The 19,562-nt window shown below is 44.6% G+C and overlaps 1 protein-coding gene across 1 annotated transcript in view; it reads right to left on the bottom strand.

Annotated features, from left to right (window-relative positions):
- Positions 1-19,562, bottom strand: part of LARS2 (leucyl-tRNA synthetase 2, mitochondrial) — a 242,795-nt gene that overhangs the window by 154,887 nt on the left and 68,346 nt on the right. Inside the window, 1 exon segment of the mRNA XM_030203605.1 lies at positions 460-567. Within this exon segment, the coding sequence (XP_030059465.1) occupies positions 460-567 (108 nt within the window).

Genomic DNA, 19,562 nt, shown 5'->3' with positions numbered 1-19,562 from the left:
GGCTTCACTACCATGAACTAACGAACTGCTGACGGAAGTGGCTGGAGCTTGGGGCCTCAATAGAACGTTCAGGTTGCGAATTATGTCCGGAAGGGACGAGGCTGGGGGGGCGGGTGTATGAGTGACAGTGAGAGTGAGTGGTGCTGACAGGCTACAACAGTACAGGGCTTCACTGTTTCCCAGCCACACTGTGAGCTTCAGAATTGGAGGTGAGAATTATTTATATAGATAGTTGTAGACTTTACCTTTTCTGAGAGCTTACAGCAACCTCCTAACTGAGCTCTTGTGAGATACATTTTTTTAAAGCTATGCTGAAATATCTGAGCTTTCTACAACTGCCTTTTACTGAAGAAAAGATATAGAGTTTTTCCACAGACTATGCTGCTAAGTATGATTTAGATTTAGTGAATGTAAACTCCAGATTTCCTTTATGATAACTGATGACAGCCAGATGCCTACTTTTAACGTGAAGTCATAATAACACCCGCTGCAATCTCCAATCCAGTTTGCTTGCATTGCTTTCACACCGTACCACTGAGGAAGGTCAGCCAAAGCATCTTGCATAGCCTGTCAACACATACAAGAATGATTAAGAATTCTACTACATTAAACACAAACACTTGCTTGTTTAAAAAAACAACACAAAAATGGTTGTACAAGCTATTAGAAATAATATTCAAAGAGGTAAGCTTTAGAAGACATCAGAAGGCTCTCATGCTAGTTCTCTTGTCTTCTGACGTGGTAGTTTCTTCCTGCTCCTTTGGGTTTCAAGACAAATTAGGGTTATGGAGTGGTGGAATGGTTAAAGTAGCAACCTGAGAACCAGAGAAGCCAAGGTTCAAATCCTGCTTTCTCCTCCTGATGCTCCATTGGAGATTGAGCAAGTCACTGTATCCTCTGTTAGCTTTGGTACAAACAAATTATAAGCTCTCTGGGGCAGGGAAATACCTATTGCACCTGAAATTTAACTCACTTGTGCTTGGGTTTGGAAAGGCAACAAATTAAATCTAAATCCTATAGCATTGTAACTCTCTGTTCATAACTATCTAGGACTCTCTCCCCCTGCCTCTCCTATTTTTCCCATATAATATGGTCGTTGCAATGACCATGGCTCCCTGAAGAATCCATACCGGCCAATATTCAGTGCTATTTAACAAGCCAGGAATGGCTCCTGGCCAGTTAAATAGCATGCAACCGGTTATCTACAAATAATCAGCAGGAGATAGCTGAATATTTGCGGTCTGAACATAGCGGCTAACCCGTTATATCGCGTGATATAACCAGCTATCCATGAATATTCAGCACTTCGCCAGCCAAGTTAAGCTGCCAAACTGGGCCGCCGAAACAGCAGGCTTATCTTTGCCTGCTATGAACCTAGATGGCTAGTGCTGAATATTGACTTAGCCGGTTATGTTTATAGTGGACAAAAATAAACCAGATATTCAAGCTCCAAAAACGGCCCAGTGTTGAGTATCCAAGCTCACAGCCGACTGCGGGAGTTACTAGGTCTGCCTCTCACGGCTTGAATATTGGCCCCATTATGGTTATGAATATTTTCCTAAGGATAACTGGATATAACTACCTAACCAGGCTACCAACTCAGCAGGTTTTTGAATATCTACCTCACACCAAAATAATTCACCCCCCCCCCCCTCAATCTGAATATACTGTTGTAGGTATTTTCACTATAGAAATGCACAAGAGAAATCAAAAGCACTGTACGATAGATTACATATAGGTACAATTCATTCACAGGCGTAGTTTGACTGTTCCATTTGAAGGGGGCAAAGGGTATGCTGACATATTAGCATATTAATTTGCATATATACATATATCTCATACATATTTATTATGGTTCATATTCACAGTTGTGATATATGCTGTATGCAAAGAACTTATCAAAATGTTGTCACAAGGACTAATGTTATGGATCCTTCTATCACTAATCCCTACAATGGCCATGCCGCTTTGCTTTATGGCTCCATCAGGGGATATAGAAGACATTCCCCAGCATACTCATTCTTTGAATGGCTCTGAATTTTATTACATTCAAAAATTTAGACACTTTCAGCACTGGTGTAAGAATTTGGCAGCCAAAAGTGTCTAAATTTTTGACAGTATTATCAGTATCAGCTGTACCTAATGGTTAGGGCAGTAGGCTGCGAACCAGTGAAACCAGGGTACAAATCGAACTGCAGCGCCTTGATTTCTTGGACAAGTCACTTAACACTTCATTGCCTCAGGTACACATTTAGAGTGCAAGCCCTCCAGGAAAAGGAAATATCTACTGTACCTGAATATAATTTGCCTTAAGCACCTACTGAGAAAGGCATAATCTAAATTCAAATCAGAAATCCAGTATCAGGCACATTTTAATTTAAAAACCCTACAAATGTCACTCAGGAACTATAGAGAAATTTTACCATACTAGCACTAATTTCCAAGAGTCACACAAGAAGAGCCTACCTAAGGAAAGACTGCACTGTAAACATTGTGGTGGGCACTAGAACATCAATATACCTACTGAAAAACTAACCAAACCAGATTAGTACAGATTGATCCTGCACAGACATTCAATACAAACAGAACACCTGGGAGCTCATTTTCAAAGCATTTAGACTTTACAAAGTTCCATAGGTTTCTATGTAACTTTACAAGTCTAACACCTGTGTTTACAAAGCTGTGCTAGTGTTTTTAACGTACGTTAAACGCTAACGCGCCTATAGGAATGTATTGGCACATTAGCGTTTAAGGTGCCTTAACTTTATAGGCGCGCTAAAAACGCTAACGCGCCTCAGCAAACATACCCCTAAGTGCTCTGAAAATATGCCTCCCTGGTCTCTTCCACACACATAGAATGCAAATAGATCCTCACAAGTTATGGAATAAGTAACTACAAATTGAAAATAGAAGTATTTATTTATTTGTAACATTTATATCCCACATTTTCCCACCCATTAGCAGGCTCAATGTGGCTTACATAATACCGTAAAGGTGATCACAAAGTCTGGTAGATGTTAAACAAATACAATTTAAAATAAGGGTTAGGTAAGGTTAGAGTAAACAGGTAAAAAAAGGGACAAGGAAATAAAGGAATATATAATGTCCAATGCAATGTAAGGTATTGATGCATTGCAGAGTTGAGGCATTTAAGTAGGGCTGGTAGGGTAGGCCTTGCAAAACAGATAGGTCTTTAATAATAGCCTCAAGATTTGATGGTCATGAATCGCTTTCACACTCTTTGGCAGTGCATTCCACATTTGTGTACTTAAGTAAGAAAAATTAGATGCATAGGTTGATTTGTATCTGAGTCCAATGCAGCTTGGATAGTGGAGGTTCAAATAAGTACGCAACGCTCTGGTTCTGTTTCTGGTCGGAAGATCTACCAAGTCAATCATATATCCTGGGGAATCACTGTAGACAATCCTGTGGACCAAAGAGCAGATTTTGAAGGTAATGCGTTCCTTGATTGGGAGCCAGTGCAGTTTTAATCGGAGAGGCTTAGCGCTATCGAATCGTGTTTTATCGAATATCAGCCTGGCAGCTGTGTTTTGGGCTGTCTGGAGTTTCTTCATAAGCTGTACTTTACATCCCGCATATAATCCATTGCAGTAATCTGCGTGGCTCAGAACCATTGATTGTATCAAGTTACGGAATATTTCCCTCGGGAAGTAAGGTCTTATACGTTTAAGTTTCCACATAGAATGAAACATCTTCTTTATAATGGAGTTAACTTGGCTCTCAAGTGTAAAATGGCTATCAATAGTAACACATAAGATTTTGAGGCTATCAGAAATAGGAGGAGAATAAACAGGAATGCTTAGGGTTGTGGGTTTATAATTATTGTAAGGGGATGAGAAGATAAGACAATGTGGTTTTTCGGTGTTTAGTTTCAGTTGAAATGAGTTAGCCCATGAATCCATGATATTCAGACAGCGCGTGATTTCATTGGAGATTTCAGAAAGGTCATGTCTGAAGGGGATATAAATTGTGACATTGTCTGCATAAATGAACGAGTGAAGTCTTTGACTGGATAAGAAGTTGGCCAAAGGGGTCATCGTAGTATGTAGACAAAAATTAAATTAATTCCCAAAAAACCAGAATTTGCACACAACAACAGACAAACAGTAGTTTGTCCCATCATACTGTGCAAACTATAAAGATAGCAGGTGTAAATGTCAAAACCTGATGTATTTCAGATACTACATTAGAAATTAAGGGGTTATTTTACTAAGGTGTGTTAATAGATTTAGCATGCTAACGATTAGCGCTGCTAAATGCCAAGAAGCCCATTTTATATCTATGGACTTCTTAGCATTTACACATGCTAATCATTAGCACACCTTAGTAAAAGGACCCCTAAATATGGTACACTGTCCTAACCAGAGGAAGGTGGTTTTGACCTCTGGAAGCTAACTGAAAAATGAATTAACTTTGTCCAATAAAAAGCTATCACCTTATTTTCCTTTCCACCTTATTTAATTTGTAATATACTGTTTGTAATATGCCAGTTTTTGACATTTACACCTATTTTGATATTTTCCACAGTACAGAGGAACAGACAACACTGTTTCTCTTTCTGTGGTGGTTTGCATTGTGTGCTGAGCTTAAGAGTTCAATTACATTTTTATCTACATATTTGTTTTATTTTTATATATTAACATTTAGAGTAGGATGCATGGCTATAACACTACTTTATCCTAAATTAAAATTATTTTTTTTCTACCTGTGTGGTCTGCTCATTTAATTTTTCTAATCATGTTGATTTCAGTCTCTGGTTTCTGCTTTTCTCTCTTAACTATCTTGCCAGGGTTTCCTTTCCCATTTGTCATTTTCCTCTCTCCTCCTGTCTTTTTCATTTCCATCATTACATCTAGCATTGATCTTTCCTTTCAGTTTCTTCCATTTATTTTTCTGCCTTTCTGTCCAGGTTTCATTATTACTAGTTTTCGATGTCTCTCTTTTTACTGCATCTACCTACATGTTTCCATCTCTTTCCCTCAACCCGGTTCTCCCATTCCCCTTCCTCATATTCCCCCAACTTTCACAAAGTCTGTCCTCTCCTCCTACCATCCTCTTTCTCCCATCCCATGTCTCCTTCCTTCCCCTCTCTCTCCCCCCTATCCAGCATCTCTGCTCTTTCTCCCTTCTGTCCAGGTTTCATTATTACTAGCCAGTCTTCAATGTCTCTTTTTACTGCATCTAGCTATAGGTTTCCATCTCTTTCCCTCAACCCTGCTCTCCCTTCCCTTCATATTCCCCAGACTTTCACTAGCTCTGTCCTCTCCTCCCATGTCTCCTTCCTTCCCCTCTTTCTCCCCTATCCAGGATCTCCCCTTCTCTCTCCCTCTTCCATTGTCTCCCCTCCCTCCGCTTCCACTCAGTATCTCTTTTTTCCCCCTTCCATCCAGCATCTCCCCTTCCATTGTCTTCCCTTCTCTCTCTTCTTCCATTCAGTATCTCTCCTTTTCCCCCCTTCCATCTAGTGTCTCACCCGTTCCATCCAGAATCTCCTCTCTCACTCCCTCTACCATGCTACAGCCATCCAGAATGTTCTGTAGGGGTATTTTCCTGCTGGTCTGGGGCCTATACAAGCCTGAACCATTCTTTTATAACTAATATGGATTCTACAGCCTGTGGCCTGAATATATCTGTAACCATCAATAACCAGCTTTTCTACAAAGGAAAATTACTGCTTGGCATACCCATGATGACTTAATCCAAGGACATGTTTACTGCAAACATGTTATCTCCTGGGAACAGTGGAGGATCTTACTTCAGAGATCATGGCTCCAAGTTTTTAGTGAGGATCAACAGGGAGATTTACTATCGTCTGATATGAGTTTCTTTGCTAATAACAAGGCCTGTCTTCATGACCATGAATTCTGCTGGACAGAATTACACAGTCTGTAATTGGTCCATAGGTATCATCTGACCCAGAAAGATGCCAATGTTGGACTAAGGAGAGAGAGAGCAGAAAGGAGAAGACCAGAAGACGACCAGTTGGTGGATAGATGTCTCTGAGAGGAGCGAGAGACTGATTTTCTAAACACTGAGGCCTTACCGAAAGACTGTGTAATTAGTATACCGAGTCAAGACCTTGGACTTTATTCCTGGACTGAGATAAGACTCGCAGGGAAAGTCTGCTAGAGTCTCAAAGGTGGAATCTGATTCTGCATTCGCTAAAAGTCTGCAATACGGACTGCAGGGTGAGATAACAGGATTTACTATCTATGGCTCATGGTTTAGTCAGTCTAGGCTTTTATCTGTAAAAGACTGATTTGTCTCTGGATTGGTGGTCAGTGAATTACTAGCTGCTAAGTGTCTATTTTGCACAATTATTAGTTCTAACCTCTCATACAGAGTTATTTAGCTTACATGCATGGTGTAAGACCGCTCTTCTGCAGGGAAGACTCCGCATAAGCGCGCACATGGAATATGGAAGCCGATTTCAAATTTACCACCCCTTTAGCTGCCACAGGCAGAATAAGCGAAAGAATGCTGTTAGAGTGTACACTGGGTTCGTCGTTCTCGCGGTGGAACTGTAAGACTTTAACACTGGCTGAACAAATAGAAGTTCTTAAAAAATTAGAAAACAAACAAAGTCAAGCATCTATTGCTAAAGAATATGGTGTCAATCCCAGTCAAATTTCACGTATCTTGAAACAAAAGGGCCAGCTTCTGGAAGACTGGCAAAACAATACAAATCCACAATGGAAACGAAAACGGGCGGGAAAAGCTGAGGAGATAGAAGATACTCTTCGGTGGTTTTCTCGAGTCAGAAGCAGACAGTTTCCTGTCAGTGGTCCACTGCTTATAGAGAAAGCTAACCAGCTAGCTGAAAGTCTTGGACTAACTGAATTCAAAACCACTGTTGGATGGTTGGAAAGACGGAAGGAGAGGAACAACATAAAATTCAAGAAACAGGATGGTGAGAAACAAGATGCTGATGACTTTGGTGCTGAAAACTGGGTTGTTTCAGTTCTTCCTACCATCTTGCACGAGTTTGCACCTCGTGTCATTTTCAATGCTGACGAAAACGGTCTCTACTGGTGAGCGATTCCTGATGGAACACTTGCATTCAAACATGCCGAAACTATTGGAGGTAAAATGTCGAAGGACCAACTGACAATCTTCCTTTGTTGCAATATGGATGGAAGTGAGAAGCTGGAACCCCTCGTCATTGGAAAGAGCAAACAGCCCTGTTGCTTCAAGAAAGTTAAGCGACTTCCTGTGTCATACAAGGCTAACGCAAATTCATGGATGACTGGGGAATTTGGAAGCAGTGGCTAAAGAAGTTAGACACTAGAATACGGGCACAAAAGCGTCAGATTTTGTTGTTTTGTGATAATTGTGCTGCACACAGGGATGATGTCAGGCTGTCTAACGTCAAGGTGGTCTCCCTGCCACCAAACACCACCTCTCTGATCCAACCTATGGATCAGGGCATAATAACCAATTTCAAACATTATCGGGCTCTTGTGCTACGTCGTCTGATGAGCGTTATGGATGACCAGACTGCAAAGGATAAACGTGCTGTTGAACTGGCTTGTAATCTATCACTATTGGATTCCCTACATATGCAGAAAGAAGCCTGGAATCATGTTACACAGGCAACCATTGTGAACTGCTACAAGCGGGCAAGCTTTGTTAAGGATGTGGAGAGGGACAAAACAGATGCAGCTGTTGCAAACGCGTCAGATGAACAGGTTATTGACATCCCAGCTGGTGTTACTGAAGTGGAGTTCCATCGCTACGTAGCTGTTGATTACGATCTACAAACAGCTGAAGACAGCACTGATGTCGAGATATGCGCCTACACGCATGCAATGGCTGACAATGGAACAGATGATGAAATGAGCAGCGAGGCACATGCTGACGAAATTCAACAACCTCCTCCAGTCACTTTCGCAAGAGTGCTGGAGAGTCTCAACACCGTGTGGGCCTATCTGGAGGCCACTGGATGTCAGTGCTATGACAGATTTTACAGTCTTGCAGACGTAGACAGCAGGCAGATTGTTCTCACGATTAGGTCATCGTCCGCGACGGCCCAGGAGACCGGCAAAATCTCCAAAGCAAAACAAAAAATTCTAGAATGCTCCAGCCCGCAGCACGAGCATGACATTGTCAGTTTAATAAAAAAGCAACTAGAGAATCCGAACAACTCCAAAGGGGAGGTGGGTGGGTTTGTGAGAACAATCAGTCTGCTGTCCTCGGAGAATACCTGCTACAGGTATGTATCTTCACTTTCTCTGAGGACAAGCAGGCTGCTTGTTCTCACGATTGGGGTATCCCTAGCAGCCAGGCTCACTCAAAACAAAGAACATTGGTCAATTGGGCCTCGCAACGGCGAGGACATAACAGAGATTGACCTGAAAAGAAACACAACTAAGTGAGAGTGCAGCCTGGAACAGAACAAAAATGGGCCTAGGAGGGTGCAGTTGGATTCTAAACCCCAAACAGATTCTCCAGCACCGACTGCCCAAACCAACTGTCATGTTGGGTATCCTGCTGAAGGCAGTAGTGAGATGTGAATGTGTGGACTGATGACCATGTTGCAGTCTTGCAAATCTCGTCAATAGAGGCTGACTTCAAGTGAGCCACTGACGCAGCCATGGCTCTGACATAATGAGCCGTGACTTGGCCCTCTAGAGTCAGCCCAGCTTGGTCATAAGTAAAGGATACGCAATCCGCTAGCCAATTAGAGATTGTGTGTTTTCCGATGGCGACTCCCTTCCTGTTGGGATCGAAAGAAACAAACAATTGGGCGGACTGTCTGTAGGACTTTGTCTGCTCCACGTAAAAAGCCAATGCTCTCTTACAGTCCAAGGTGTGCAACTTGTCTTCACCAGGGCTGGTATGAGGATGGGGAAAAAATGTTGGCAAGACAACTGACTGGTTCAAATGGAACTCTGACACCACCTTTAGCAAGAACTTAGGGTGGGTAGGGAGGACTACTCTGTTATGATGAAACTTGATATAAGGTGCATGCACTACCAGGGCTTGGAGCTCATTGACTCTATGAGCTTAAGTAACAGCCACCAAGAAAATGACCTTCCAGGTCAAGTACTTCAGATGGAAGGAATTCAGTGGCTCAAACGGAGCTTTCATCAGCTGGGTGAGAATGACGTTGAGATCCTATGACACTGGTGGAGGTTTGACAGGGGGCTTTGACAAAAGCAAACCTCTCATGAAGCGAACAACTAAAGGCTATCCAGAGATTTTATTTATTTATTGCATTTGTATCCCACATTTTCCCACCTATTTGCAGGCTCAATGTGGCTTACATAGTTTTGTTAACAATGTCGTTCCAAGATATCAGATACAGTTAGTATTGTGCAGAGATTAAGTAGGGAAGAGAGAAGAAGGAAGGGAGTGATTAGGGTAGTTATAGAGGTGGATTTTCATAACTGAGTGGGTTGGTGAGGTGAATTAGTGAGGTTATCGGTTATCAGTTCTCATTGTAGGCTTTGTTGAAGAAGTATGTCTTCAGAGATTTGCGAAAGATAATTATTTCGTTGATCATTTTCAGGTCTGTAGGTAGTGCGTTCCATAACTGCGTGCTCATGTAAGAGAAGGTAGTGGCATGCATCAGCTTGTATTTTAGTCCTTTACAGCTGGGGAAGTACAGGTTGAGAAATTTGAGGGATGATCTTGTGGCGTTTCTGGGAGGTAGGTCCACGAGGTTTAGCATGTATATTGGAGCGTCAGCTTGAATGATTTTGTGCAGATTTTGAACGCAATTCGTTCCTTAAGTGGGAGCCAGTGAAGTTTCTCTTAAGGGTTTTGCACTTTCATATTTAGTTTTTCCAAATATGAGTCTGGTGGCAGTATTCTAGGCAGTTTGGAGTTTTTTGATAGTCTGTTCTTTACAGCCAGCGTACAGTGCGTTGCAGTAGTCCAGATGACTTATTACCAATGACTGTACTAGGGTACGAAAGATGTATCTCGGGAAGAACGGTCTTACTCTTTTGAGTTTCCACATGGAGTAGAACATCTTTTTCGTTGTGTTTTTCACGTGAGCATCAAGAGTGAGGTTTCGATCAATGGTGACTCCAAGAATTTTCAAGTTTTGAGAGATAGGAAGAGAACAGTATGGTGTGATTATGGTGGAGAAATTTTTTGTGTTATGTTGCGAGGTGAGTACAAGACATTGTGTATTTTCTGTGTTAAGTTTTAGTTGGAATGTAGGCTTACTCTCTACACATTTATGATAAGCACTAATTGCACTAAGGTGAACTCTTACAGAGTTGGTCTTGAGACTAGACTCTGATAAGTGTAGAAGGTATTCAAGCAGGGTCCGTGTAGGACAAGAAAAAGGATCTAGGGCCTTGCTGTCACACCAGACGGCAAACCTTCTCCATTTGAAAGAGTAACACTTCTTCGTGGAATCTTTTCTGGAAGCAAGCAAGACTCGAGAGACACACTCTGAAAGACCCAAGGAGGCAACTTCTAAGCTCTCAACATCTAGGCCGTGAGAGCCAGCGAGTGGAGGTTGGGATGTAGAAGTGACCCCCTCTTTCTGGGAGATAAGGGTCAGAAAACACTCCAATCTCCACGGTTCTTCGGAGGACAACTCCAGAAGAAGAGGAAACCAGATCTGACGAGGCCAGAAGGGAGCAATCAGGATCATTGTTCCATGGTCTTGCTTGAGTTTCAGCATTCCCAGTCTGTGTAGCGATGCTGCGACAACTGCCAGGCACCTTGTAAAAACCCTGGGCGCAGACGTGAGACCAAAGGGCAGTACACAGTACTGAAAGTGCCGAGGTCCCAACTGAAATCGAAGATACTTCATGTGAGCTGGGAGTATCAAGATGTGGGTATAGGCATCCTTTAAGTCCATAGAGCATAGCCAATCATTTTCCTGAATCATGGGAAGAAGGGTGCCGAGGGAAACCATCCTGAACTTTTCTCGGACTAGGAATTTGTTCAGGGCCCTTAGGTCTAGGATGGGACACATCCCCCCTGTTTTCTTTTGCACAAGGAAGTACCTGGAATAGAATCCCAGCCCTTCTTCCCCCAGTGGAACGGGTTCGACCACAGTGACCTTTAGAAGGGCGGAGAGTTCCTCTGCAAGTACCTGCCTGTGCCAGGAGCTGTAAGAATGAGCTCCCGGTGGGCAATTTGGAGGTTTGGAAATCAGATTGAGGGTGTACTGTACCCTAACCGGACTATTTGAAGAACCCACCGGTCGGAGGTTATGAGAGGCCACCTTTGGTGAAAAAATATCAACCTCCCTCCGACCAGCAAGTCGTCTGGCAAGGACACTTTTTCTGAGGCTATGCTGCACTGGAGCCAGTCAAAAGCCCGTCCCCTGCTTTTGCTGAGGAGCCGCAGAGGCCTTAGGTGCACGCCGTTGACTGGAACAAGCACGCTGGTACTGAGCCTGGACAGGCTGCCGAGAAGCAGGAGTGTACCTACGCCTATTATAGGAATAGTGAGCACTCCTCTTCCCTCCAAAAAACCTCCTAGATGAGGAGGTGGTAGCAGAAGATGCCCGGTGGGAGAGAGAATCCATAGCATCATGGTGCTTCTTGATCTGATCGACCATATCCTCTACTTTTTCGCCAAAAAGGTGATCCCCCTCTTCAAGGAACATCCGCCATTCGCTGCTGGGTCTTATGATCCAGGTCAGAGACGCGCAGCCATGAGAGTCTGCGCATCACTATACCTTGAGCAGCTACTCGGGATGCCACATCAAAAGTGTCGTAAGTACCCCTGGCCAGGAATTTTCGACACGCCTTCTGCTGCCTGACCACCTGGTGAAAAGGTTCGTCGAGCTCAGGAGGAAGTGCTTTGACCAAACTGGACAGTTGCCTCACCGAGTTCCGCAAGTGGATGCTCGTATAGAGCTGGTATGTTTGAATCTTGGCTGCGAGCATAGCGGCCTGATACGTCTTTCTCCCAAAAGAATCCAAGGTCCTAGACTCTCTGCCTGGGGGCGCGGAGGCATAGTCCCTAGTACTCTTGGCTCTCCTGAGAGCAGAATCCACCACCTTGGAATCGTGAGGTAGTTGAGACTTCACCATTACCGGTTCTCCATGGACTCTGTACTGGGACTCAGCTTTTCTGGGGACTACTGGATTAGAGAGAGGGAACGACCAGTTTCGCATAAGTACTTCCCTGAGTGTGTTATGTAAGGGAGCCGTTGCAACCTCTGTAGGTGGAGAAGGATAATCCAAGACCTCAAGCATCTCGGCTCTGGGCTCATCCACAACCTCCATAGGGAAAGGAATATCCTTAAACATTTCCCGAACAAAGGAGGAAAAAGAAAGACTCTCAGGCGGAGACATCCTTCTTTCAATGGGCGGAGTAGGATCAGAGGGGACCCCATATGACTCTTCTTCTGAAAAGTATCTGGGATCTTCCTTTTCCTCCCACGAGCACTCATCATCGGTATCGGACAAAAGCTCTCTAAGAGCAGCCCGAACCCAAGCCTGTATCGACGTCGAGGAACGACGACCTGGAGGGGGATGTCGAGAAGTCGACCCCTGCCTGGACAGCGGCGAAGTTTCCTCCGCCGACGTCGATCCGGGTGGCAGCCAACGCTGATGATGTAAGCGGCACCGAGGACGGGGACCTCAGCACAGGCGAAGGATCAGATGCCGCTTCAACAGTCAGTGCAGAAGGCGCAAGCACCCCTGGCACCGAAGTAGACTGGTGCAGCAATCCCTCCAGAAGCTCTGGAAGGGCCTGATGCACTTGTCGAGAGCTTCCACTGGAAAAGGCTGGGGGGCCGGTGCAGGAGTCGGTGGCAGAATCTGAGGGGGCTCGAGAGCCGGTACCAGGCTGCCAGAAGGCCGACGCATCGGCACCTCCTGTATAGAGGGTGAGCGATCCTCTCGGCGCCAACGCTTCTCGGGTGCCAAATCCCTCGGCTCCCTGGAGCTCTCGGTACCGCGCATGGAAGGAGATCGATGACGGTGCTTCTTAGCCTTCGTTCAATGCCCGTCATCGAGACTCCTCGGTACCGAAGAGGAGGACGTGGAATCCTCACGTCTCCTCGGGGCCGGGTCCAACGAAGGTCGGTCCCGGGGGAGCCTGCATAGCAGTAGGCCTCGAGACAGGTGGAGACCCACTTGATGCCTCACTGCTCCCAGCGCGATATGGTCATTCGGCAGCCATTACCTGTTTTCTCGAAGTTGATGCTTCCCTCGATGTCGACGCTGCCGACCTCGGTACCGATGCCAAAAGACTGGACTGATCTGCAAGACATTTTTCTCGTTGAGCCTCCTGAGACACTTGGGTCCGTTTTTTCATTAAAGGACACAGCTTACAAGCAGCTGGCAGATGATTGGGCCCGAGGCACTGGAGACACCACGCATGGGGGGGGTCAGTACCCGAGATGGTCCGGTTGCACCGAGTACAACGCTTGAAGCCGCTGGGTGTCCTTGATGACATGGACGGAAAAACGGCATCTGTGAAATTAAAGGACGCGATTGTGCCAATTAAAAAGGCACAAAAAAGGAAAACAAAACCTGGCCAAGCAGCCTAAAAGCTGGCCGCGGCGAAAAAGGAAGGAAACAAACTTTCATGAGAAAACTAAAGAAAATAAAGGGAAAATAAATTTTTTTTTTTGAATTGTGTAGAAACAAAAAACGAGAAGAAAAAGAAAAATAATGAAGTGGTAACGCGCCAAAATGTCTCCTGGGCCAAAAGGAACACAGAGGAATACCGTGTCACTTCAGGCGCGGATGAAAAGAAACTGATGATGTCACGCTCGTGCTGTGGGCGGTAAGCCGTTTGTGCATGCGCGGTGTGCTCTGCCCGCGCGCCAGAGCGTTCTAGAGAGTTTTTTGTTTTGCTTTAGAGATTTTGCTGGTCTCCTGGGCCATCGTAGACGACGACCCAATCGTGAGAACAAGCAGCCTGCTTGTCCTCGGAGAATTATATTTTTGGTAGTACAAATTTACTTTTGTAACTTGCTTTGCAACTTGCCACATATAATTTTTTATATTTATAATAAATAATAATTTATTCCATCCGTTCATTGGTACAGCTTGCTAGTCAAAGGTGAGGATAAATAATAATTGCTATTTAGTAGCGTTCTGTCAGCCAAATACCTCTGATTATATATTAGGAGTTTATCCTTCTAATATATTACTACATCTTAGGGAGCTTGTCCAGGTCCTCATACAGTTCTATCATGCTCCCTCCCTCCCCTCCCTCCCAGCCTGCCTTGCCCTGGGCATCCAGGACCCTCTCTGTCTCTCCTTCTTATGCCCCCATCATCCAACATCACCCCTCTGTTTCTTTTGCCCCCCCTCCATCTCCTTTCTGTCTATCATCCCCAGCACCACCCTTCATTCAGCATGGCCCGTCTCGCCCCAATACTATTGTCTTTTTGCCTTCTCCCATCGTGCAGCACAGTCCCCCATCTCTCTTTCCCTCACCCCACTACTGTCCCATCTCTCTCTCTCTCTTTCTGTCCCGCTCCCTCCTGGTGATTAATTAAAACCTCCAGAGTATGCAGCTGCCTAGAGGCGAGCTTCCCTGCCCTGCTTCTTGTTCACTCCCCTCCCCATCGTGCAGCTTAGTCCCATCTCTCTCCCTCTCTTTCGGCTCCACTCTTGAGACTAATTAAAACCTCATGATTCTGCAGCTGCCTGGAGGTGAGCATCCCTGCCCTGCTTCTTGCTCACTCCCCTCCCCCCCCCCCAAGGCAAAACACTACTTCCTCCCAGGCCGTTACTGTGCCAGCCTGGAGGAACCATAAGCTGCCCTGTCACTCTCTTGACCTCCCTCTCCTCTCTCTCCGACCCTTGTGGCGGCAAAACAAGAAACAAAGTAAAACCACATGCAGGGCTGATGCCGTAGCCCTGCGCACACTGCTGACAGCTCCCTTCCTCCTCCCAACCTCTTCAGCCTCCTTGCCTCTTCCCGTCCCCTTATGATGTAATTTCTTGTTTTGGAGAGGGAGGAGGAAGGAAGCTGTCAGCAGCGCCCATGGGACTATGGCCCTGTGCACGGTTTCATTTTGTTTTGCCGCTGTGAGTATGGGGATCGGACTCGGAGAGACGAGTGAGTATGAGAGAGTGTGTCAGGGCAGCTCATGGTTCCTCCAGGCCTGTGCCCTTACCCCTGCCCAGATAGGGGAGCTCGTTTGGGGGGGCAATGCCCCCCTCACCCCCCAAAACTACACCCATGAATTCATTCCTCCATCACTGTAGATGGGTCTGAATCCATCAGATCATATGAACTTGAGCTGTCTGCGCAATGCTTTGGAATGCTCTACCAAGATCCATCCGAACAACCAACGGCCTTTTGCCCTTCAGGAAAGCACTGAAGACCCATCTCTTCAAGATAGCCTACCCTAGCGATTCAACCTAATCTAAAGCCTGTCCACATGATTCTTATCGACGATTGTTATACATTGACCATGTTTCCCATTATCCTTATTGCTATCCCATATCACAATGTATTGTAAGCCACACTGAGCCCGCAAATAGGTGGGAAAATGTGGGATACAAATGCAATAAATAAATAAATAAATAAATATCCATTCCTCTCCATCTTCCTACACCTACATTCTAACGCTCATTTCCTTCTGCACCCAATTCCTCCTATGTTCAATTTACTTATCCGTTAACCCCATTAATATTGCGTTTACTACAAATTGTATATTCTTTTTTATGACTTTGTAATTCTTCATATTGTTACTATGTAAGCCGCATTGAGCCTGCCATGTGTGGGAAAGCGCGGGGTACAAATGTAATAAATAAATAAATAAATAAATCAGATCTGGTTCAGCTACTACCTGGATAACAGACCACCAGAGCAGAATCGCTACACTCCTTGTGGCTCTGAGCAAGTCACTTAACCCTCCACTGCCCCAGGTACAAATAAGTACCTGTATACGTAAGCCGCATTGAGCCTGCCATGAGTGGGAAAGAGCGGGGTACAAATGTAACTAAAATAAAATAAATAAAATAGTGGGATGTAATTACTTAAGTCTGTGGAAAATGGACAAGGTGTGTACTACCATAATGAATCCGTGCATGCTTATCCAAATATCCTCAATAAATGGATGAAAACAGATTATATAGCGTCACAGGTGGAATCACTAAGCACCACAAATGGACTTGCTAGTGCAAAAATTCAAATATATGGTTCTGTGACTAGGATGAGAATTTTGTCCTTCATGAAATTACAAAGAGATGCAATGAATCCAGAGATAAAAGTTTTAATAACAGACACAGTGCTAATGGACTACTGAGTGTTACTGGATAGCTGCCAAAAATCTCTCCAATTCCTATAAAGATGCTGTCAAAGAAAAGCAAGCATATACTTCAAAGGAAGTGTATGACAGCTCTCAAGTCAAATTATGGGAAGAAAATGCAGACACCATATTCCATGTTCAATTCTAATGTGAAAGGGCTAGATTTGTTAAATTTGTACTTGATAGTACATATCTCTCCATATGTATGAATGACAAAACTTTTATCCTTGTTCTGAAAATAACTTGGAATGCAATATAGAGTAGATTCCCAGAACACCTTAAAGGGTCGCTCTATCACCAGCACACCTAACAGTTGCCCAAGTTGAATTTAACAAGTAACAAGTATGATAAGATAAATAACGCCAACACATTTATTAACGGATCATCTACTAATATGACATGACTAATTAAATTCAACATTGTGCACACAAAAATTGTTATTTAGGGAATTCAGTTGATGAAAATGCAAGGCCAGAGTTAAAATGGGAAATAACTTCTCTTTGAAGAAAAAAAAAAAGGGCAATGAAGGAATAATAAATCATTGCATCAAGATAACCAAAGTCTGGATCAGGGATGCCCCCCCCCCCCCCCCCCACAGTGTAGATTCCTTTTGTAGTTGGCTCAGGACAGGAGATTTCAGGAATTTTTGTTACATAAATAAAGGGATTACAAGAACTTGAATAGCAACTATCAACAGCAGCCTACTGTGTATTGGGAAGCGGTCAAAGCAGTATTGTGGGGTGAGACTATTAGTTATGTTAGCCATCAGCAAAAGTCTTGAGATTGGGAGATGTTATGGTTGGAGGGCACAGCGCTTTGGGGAGTCCTCTTGGGCAGTGGATAATCAATGTTTGGTGGAGCTTCAGACTTTCCTAAATATCCTTTTATACCAGCGAACATCAAAGTCTCTCTCCTATTATAAATACCACCTTTATCGGCATGGGAATAAGGGGGGGGGGGGGGAGCTTCTTGCATGCCTCGTTTTGAAGAGGGAGGACCCTCTGATCCTATGGGGGGGCCTTCTTCATATAGATTGGGAGATTGGTGCTTGCTTCTGTGCCTATTTTGAGCGTCTCTATGCATTACCCCCCTGAGGAAAGTTTGCAGGGAAAACAATATTTGGAGGAGTTATCTCTGCTCAGCTTGTCACTGCGGGAGAGGGCAGTATTGAATGATCCTATTGTCCAGGAGGAGGTGGCTTGGGCCTTGCAGTGCCTCAAGGCACCTGGCTCCGATGGCGTTCGGATAGAATTTTACCAGCTTCTGGGGAAGGAAGTGCTGGGGCCGCTCAGCAACCTTTTTAATTCCATAGTGGAGTCTGGCTCCCTACCTGGAGAACATTGTTGTGTTACCTAAACCAGGAAGGGATTCCTTACTTCTTGATTTGTACCGCCCAATTTCCCTGTTAAATGTGGCGACTAAGTTCTTAATGAAGGTCTTGGCAAACAGGCTGTCCAGGCTGCTCCCATGGCTTATTCATGATGCTTGAGTTGGATTTCTTTGTGGGCGTGCTTTTATGAAGAATATCTGTAAGATCCTCACATATTGAACACCAACAACTGGACCTCCCTTTGATATTCATCAGCTTTGATGCAGAAAAGGCCTTCGATCGGGTGCACTGGGACTTTCTTTTTGCAGTATTACGGGCTTATGGTTTTGGGGAGCACTTTGTACTCATGATCCAGTTGTTATATAAGGATCCAAGGACTTGGATTTGTGTTAATAGAATGCAATCGGATTGTTTCTCCATCCTCCGCGGGACAAGGAAGGGCTGCCCCCTTTCCCCGTTGCTGTTTATTTTAACCCTAGATCCCTTGATCAGGGACACCTACGCCAATCCTGAGGTTAAGGGGGTGGCCTTGGGTGCCCAGGAATTTAAGTTGGATGACCTTCTTGGTCATTTCTTGGAGCAGAGGGATTCCTTTCAGGCCCTGTTGGAATGTTTCGCTGAATATGGTGACTTCATTGCTTTTATACTGAATTTTCAAAAATCGGAGGCATTGACATTGGAAGCCTCTGTCAAAAGGTTAAGGGGTGATTCACGCCCCTTGCGGTGGGCGGACACTACTTTTCGTTATTTGGGCATTCGGTTGGGGATGCAGACTGGAGACCTCTATGCAGCGAACATCCAACAGCTTCTGGAGGACACTCACCCTCACCAGGAGGGTTGGTGGTACCTGCCCCACTATCTGATGGGGCGGATCAATCTGTTTCGCATGATTGTGTTTCCCAAATGGCTTTATGTTCTGTAGACCCTTCCTATGCGGCAGCTCGTGAGAGATCTACCTAGTCTTTCCTGTTTGGTTTCCTAATTCTGCTGGGCTGGTAAAAAGGCTAAGATCCATTTTCAGTGGCTTTTGGGTAACTGGAGGGCGGGGGGCTTGGGCTTCATGATTTGCGGTGGTATTATCATGCTTGTCTGACCTGTCACCTGTATGATTGGTTGTATAGAGGTCAGGATTACACTCAATATTCCTATGAGGCTGCCTTTTTTGCGCCTTAACTCTTTATTGCACGTGCCTTCTTGCCTCTTGCCTAAATCTTGGGTTCGGAGTGTGCTTCTTAAGACTATTATGGGAACTGTGGAGGTCACTGGTCAAGGTGCTGGGAGGCGATTTGAGGGCTACTGACCAGCTCCCCCTTCGTAGGAATTTGGAGTTCTTGCCAGGGTTGGAAAATAAAACCTTTGAACGTTGGAAGAGCAGAGGCCTGGTTCTCTTGGAGCATATGCTTGCACAGAATGGGGTTTTGAAATCCCTTCCGGAGGTCATTAGTAAGGAGACGCGAGAGTGGGGAGATTTGTTTGTTTACTCCCAACTGAAACATTGCCTTTTCTTCTGGGAGTAAGCAACATGGAATCAATTCCCCCATTAATATCTTCCAGGTACACCCAGATTGGCCACTGTTAGTGATGGAATACTAGGCTTAATGTACAATTGATCCGACTCATTGACATTGTGTCATCAAACAAAATGTGGAAATGGGCAGGATCTTTCTTGTGCCAACAATTTGTATTGAGAGGTCACTCCATTTGGAACTATGATGAATTAAAAAAACTCACCAAGGAACAAAATCTAGCTAGAACAGATGTGTAGCTATTAATGTTATTATTGACTAAGCAACTGCAGTTCAATTTTGAAAAAAACCAATAAATCATTAAGTGATAGTGAACACCATAAACTCTGAAGCCTTTCGATCTGGGCTACTGGATAAAATATAGTCATTCTGCCCTATATTAAAGCCTGTGGCAGTCAGCAGATTTAAAGCCACTGACTGCCATGGGCTGAATTTAACCCAGATACTCAATGCCAGGGCCTATGTCCGGGCTCCTGCACTGTATATC

This window comes from Microcaecilia unicolor, chromosome 1, assembly GCF_901765095.1.
Source record: "Microcaecilia unicolor chromosome 1, aMicUni1.1, whole genome shotgun sequence".
In the NCBI taxonomy this organism is placed as follows: Eukaryota; Metazoa; Chordata; class Amphibia; order Gymnophiona; family Siphonopidae; genus Microcaecilia; species Microcaecilia unicolor.
This window is presented reverse-complemented; position numbering and strand designations above follow the sequence as displayed.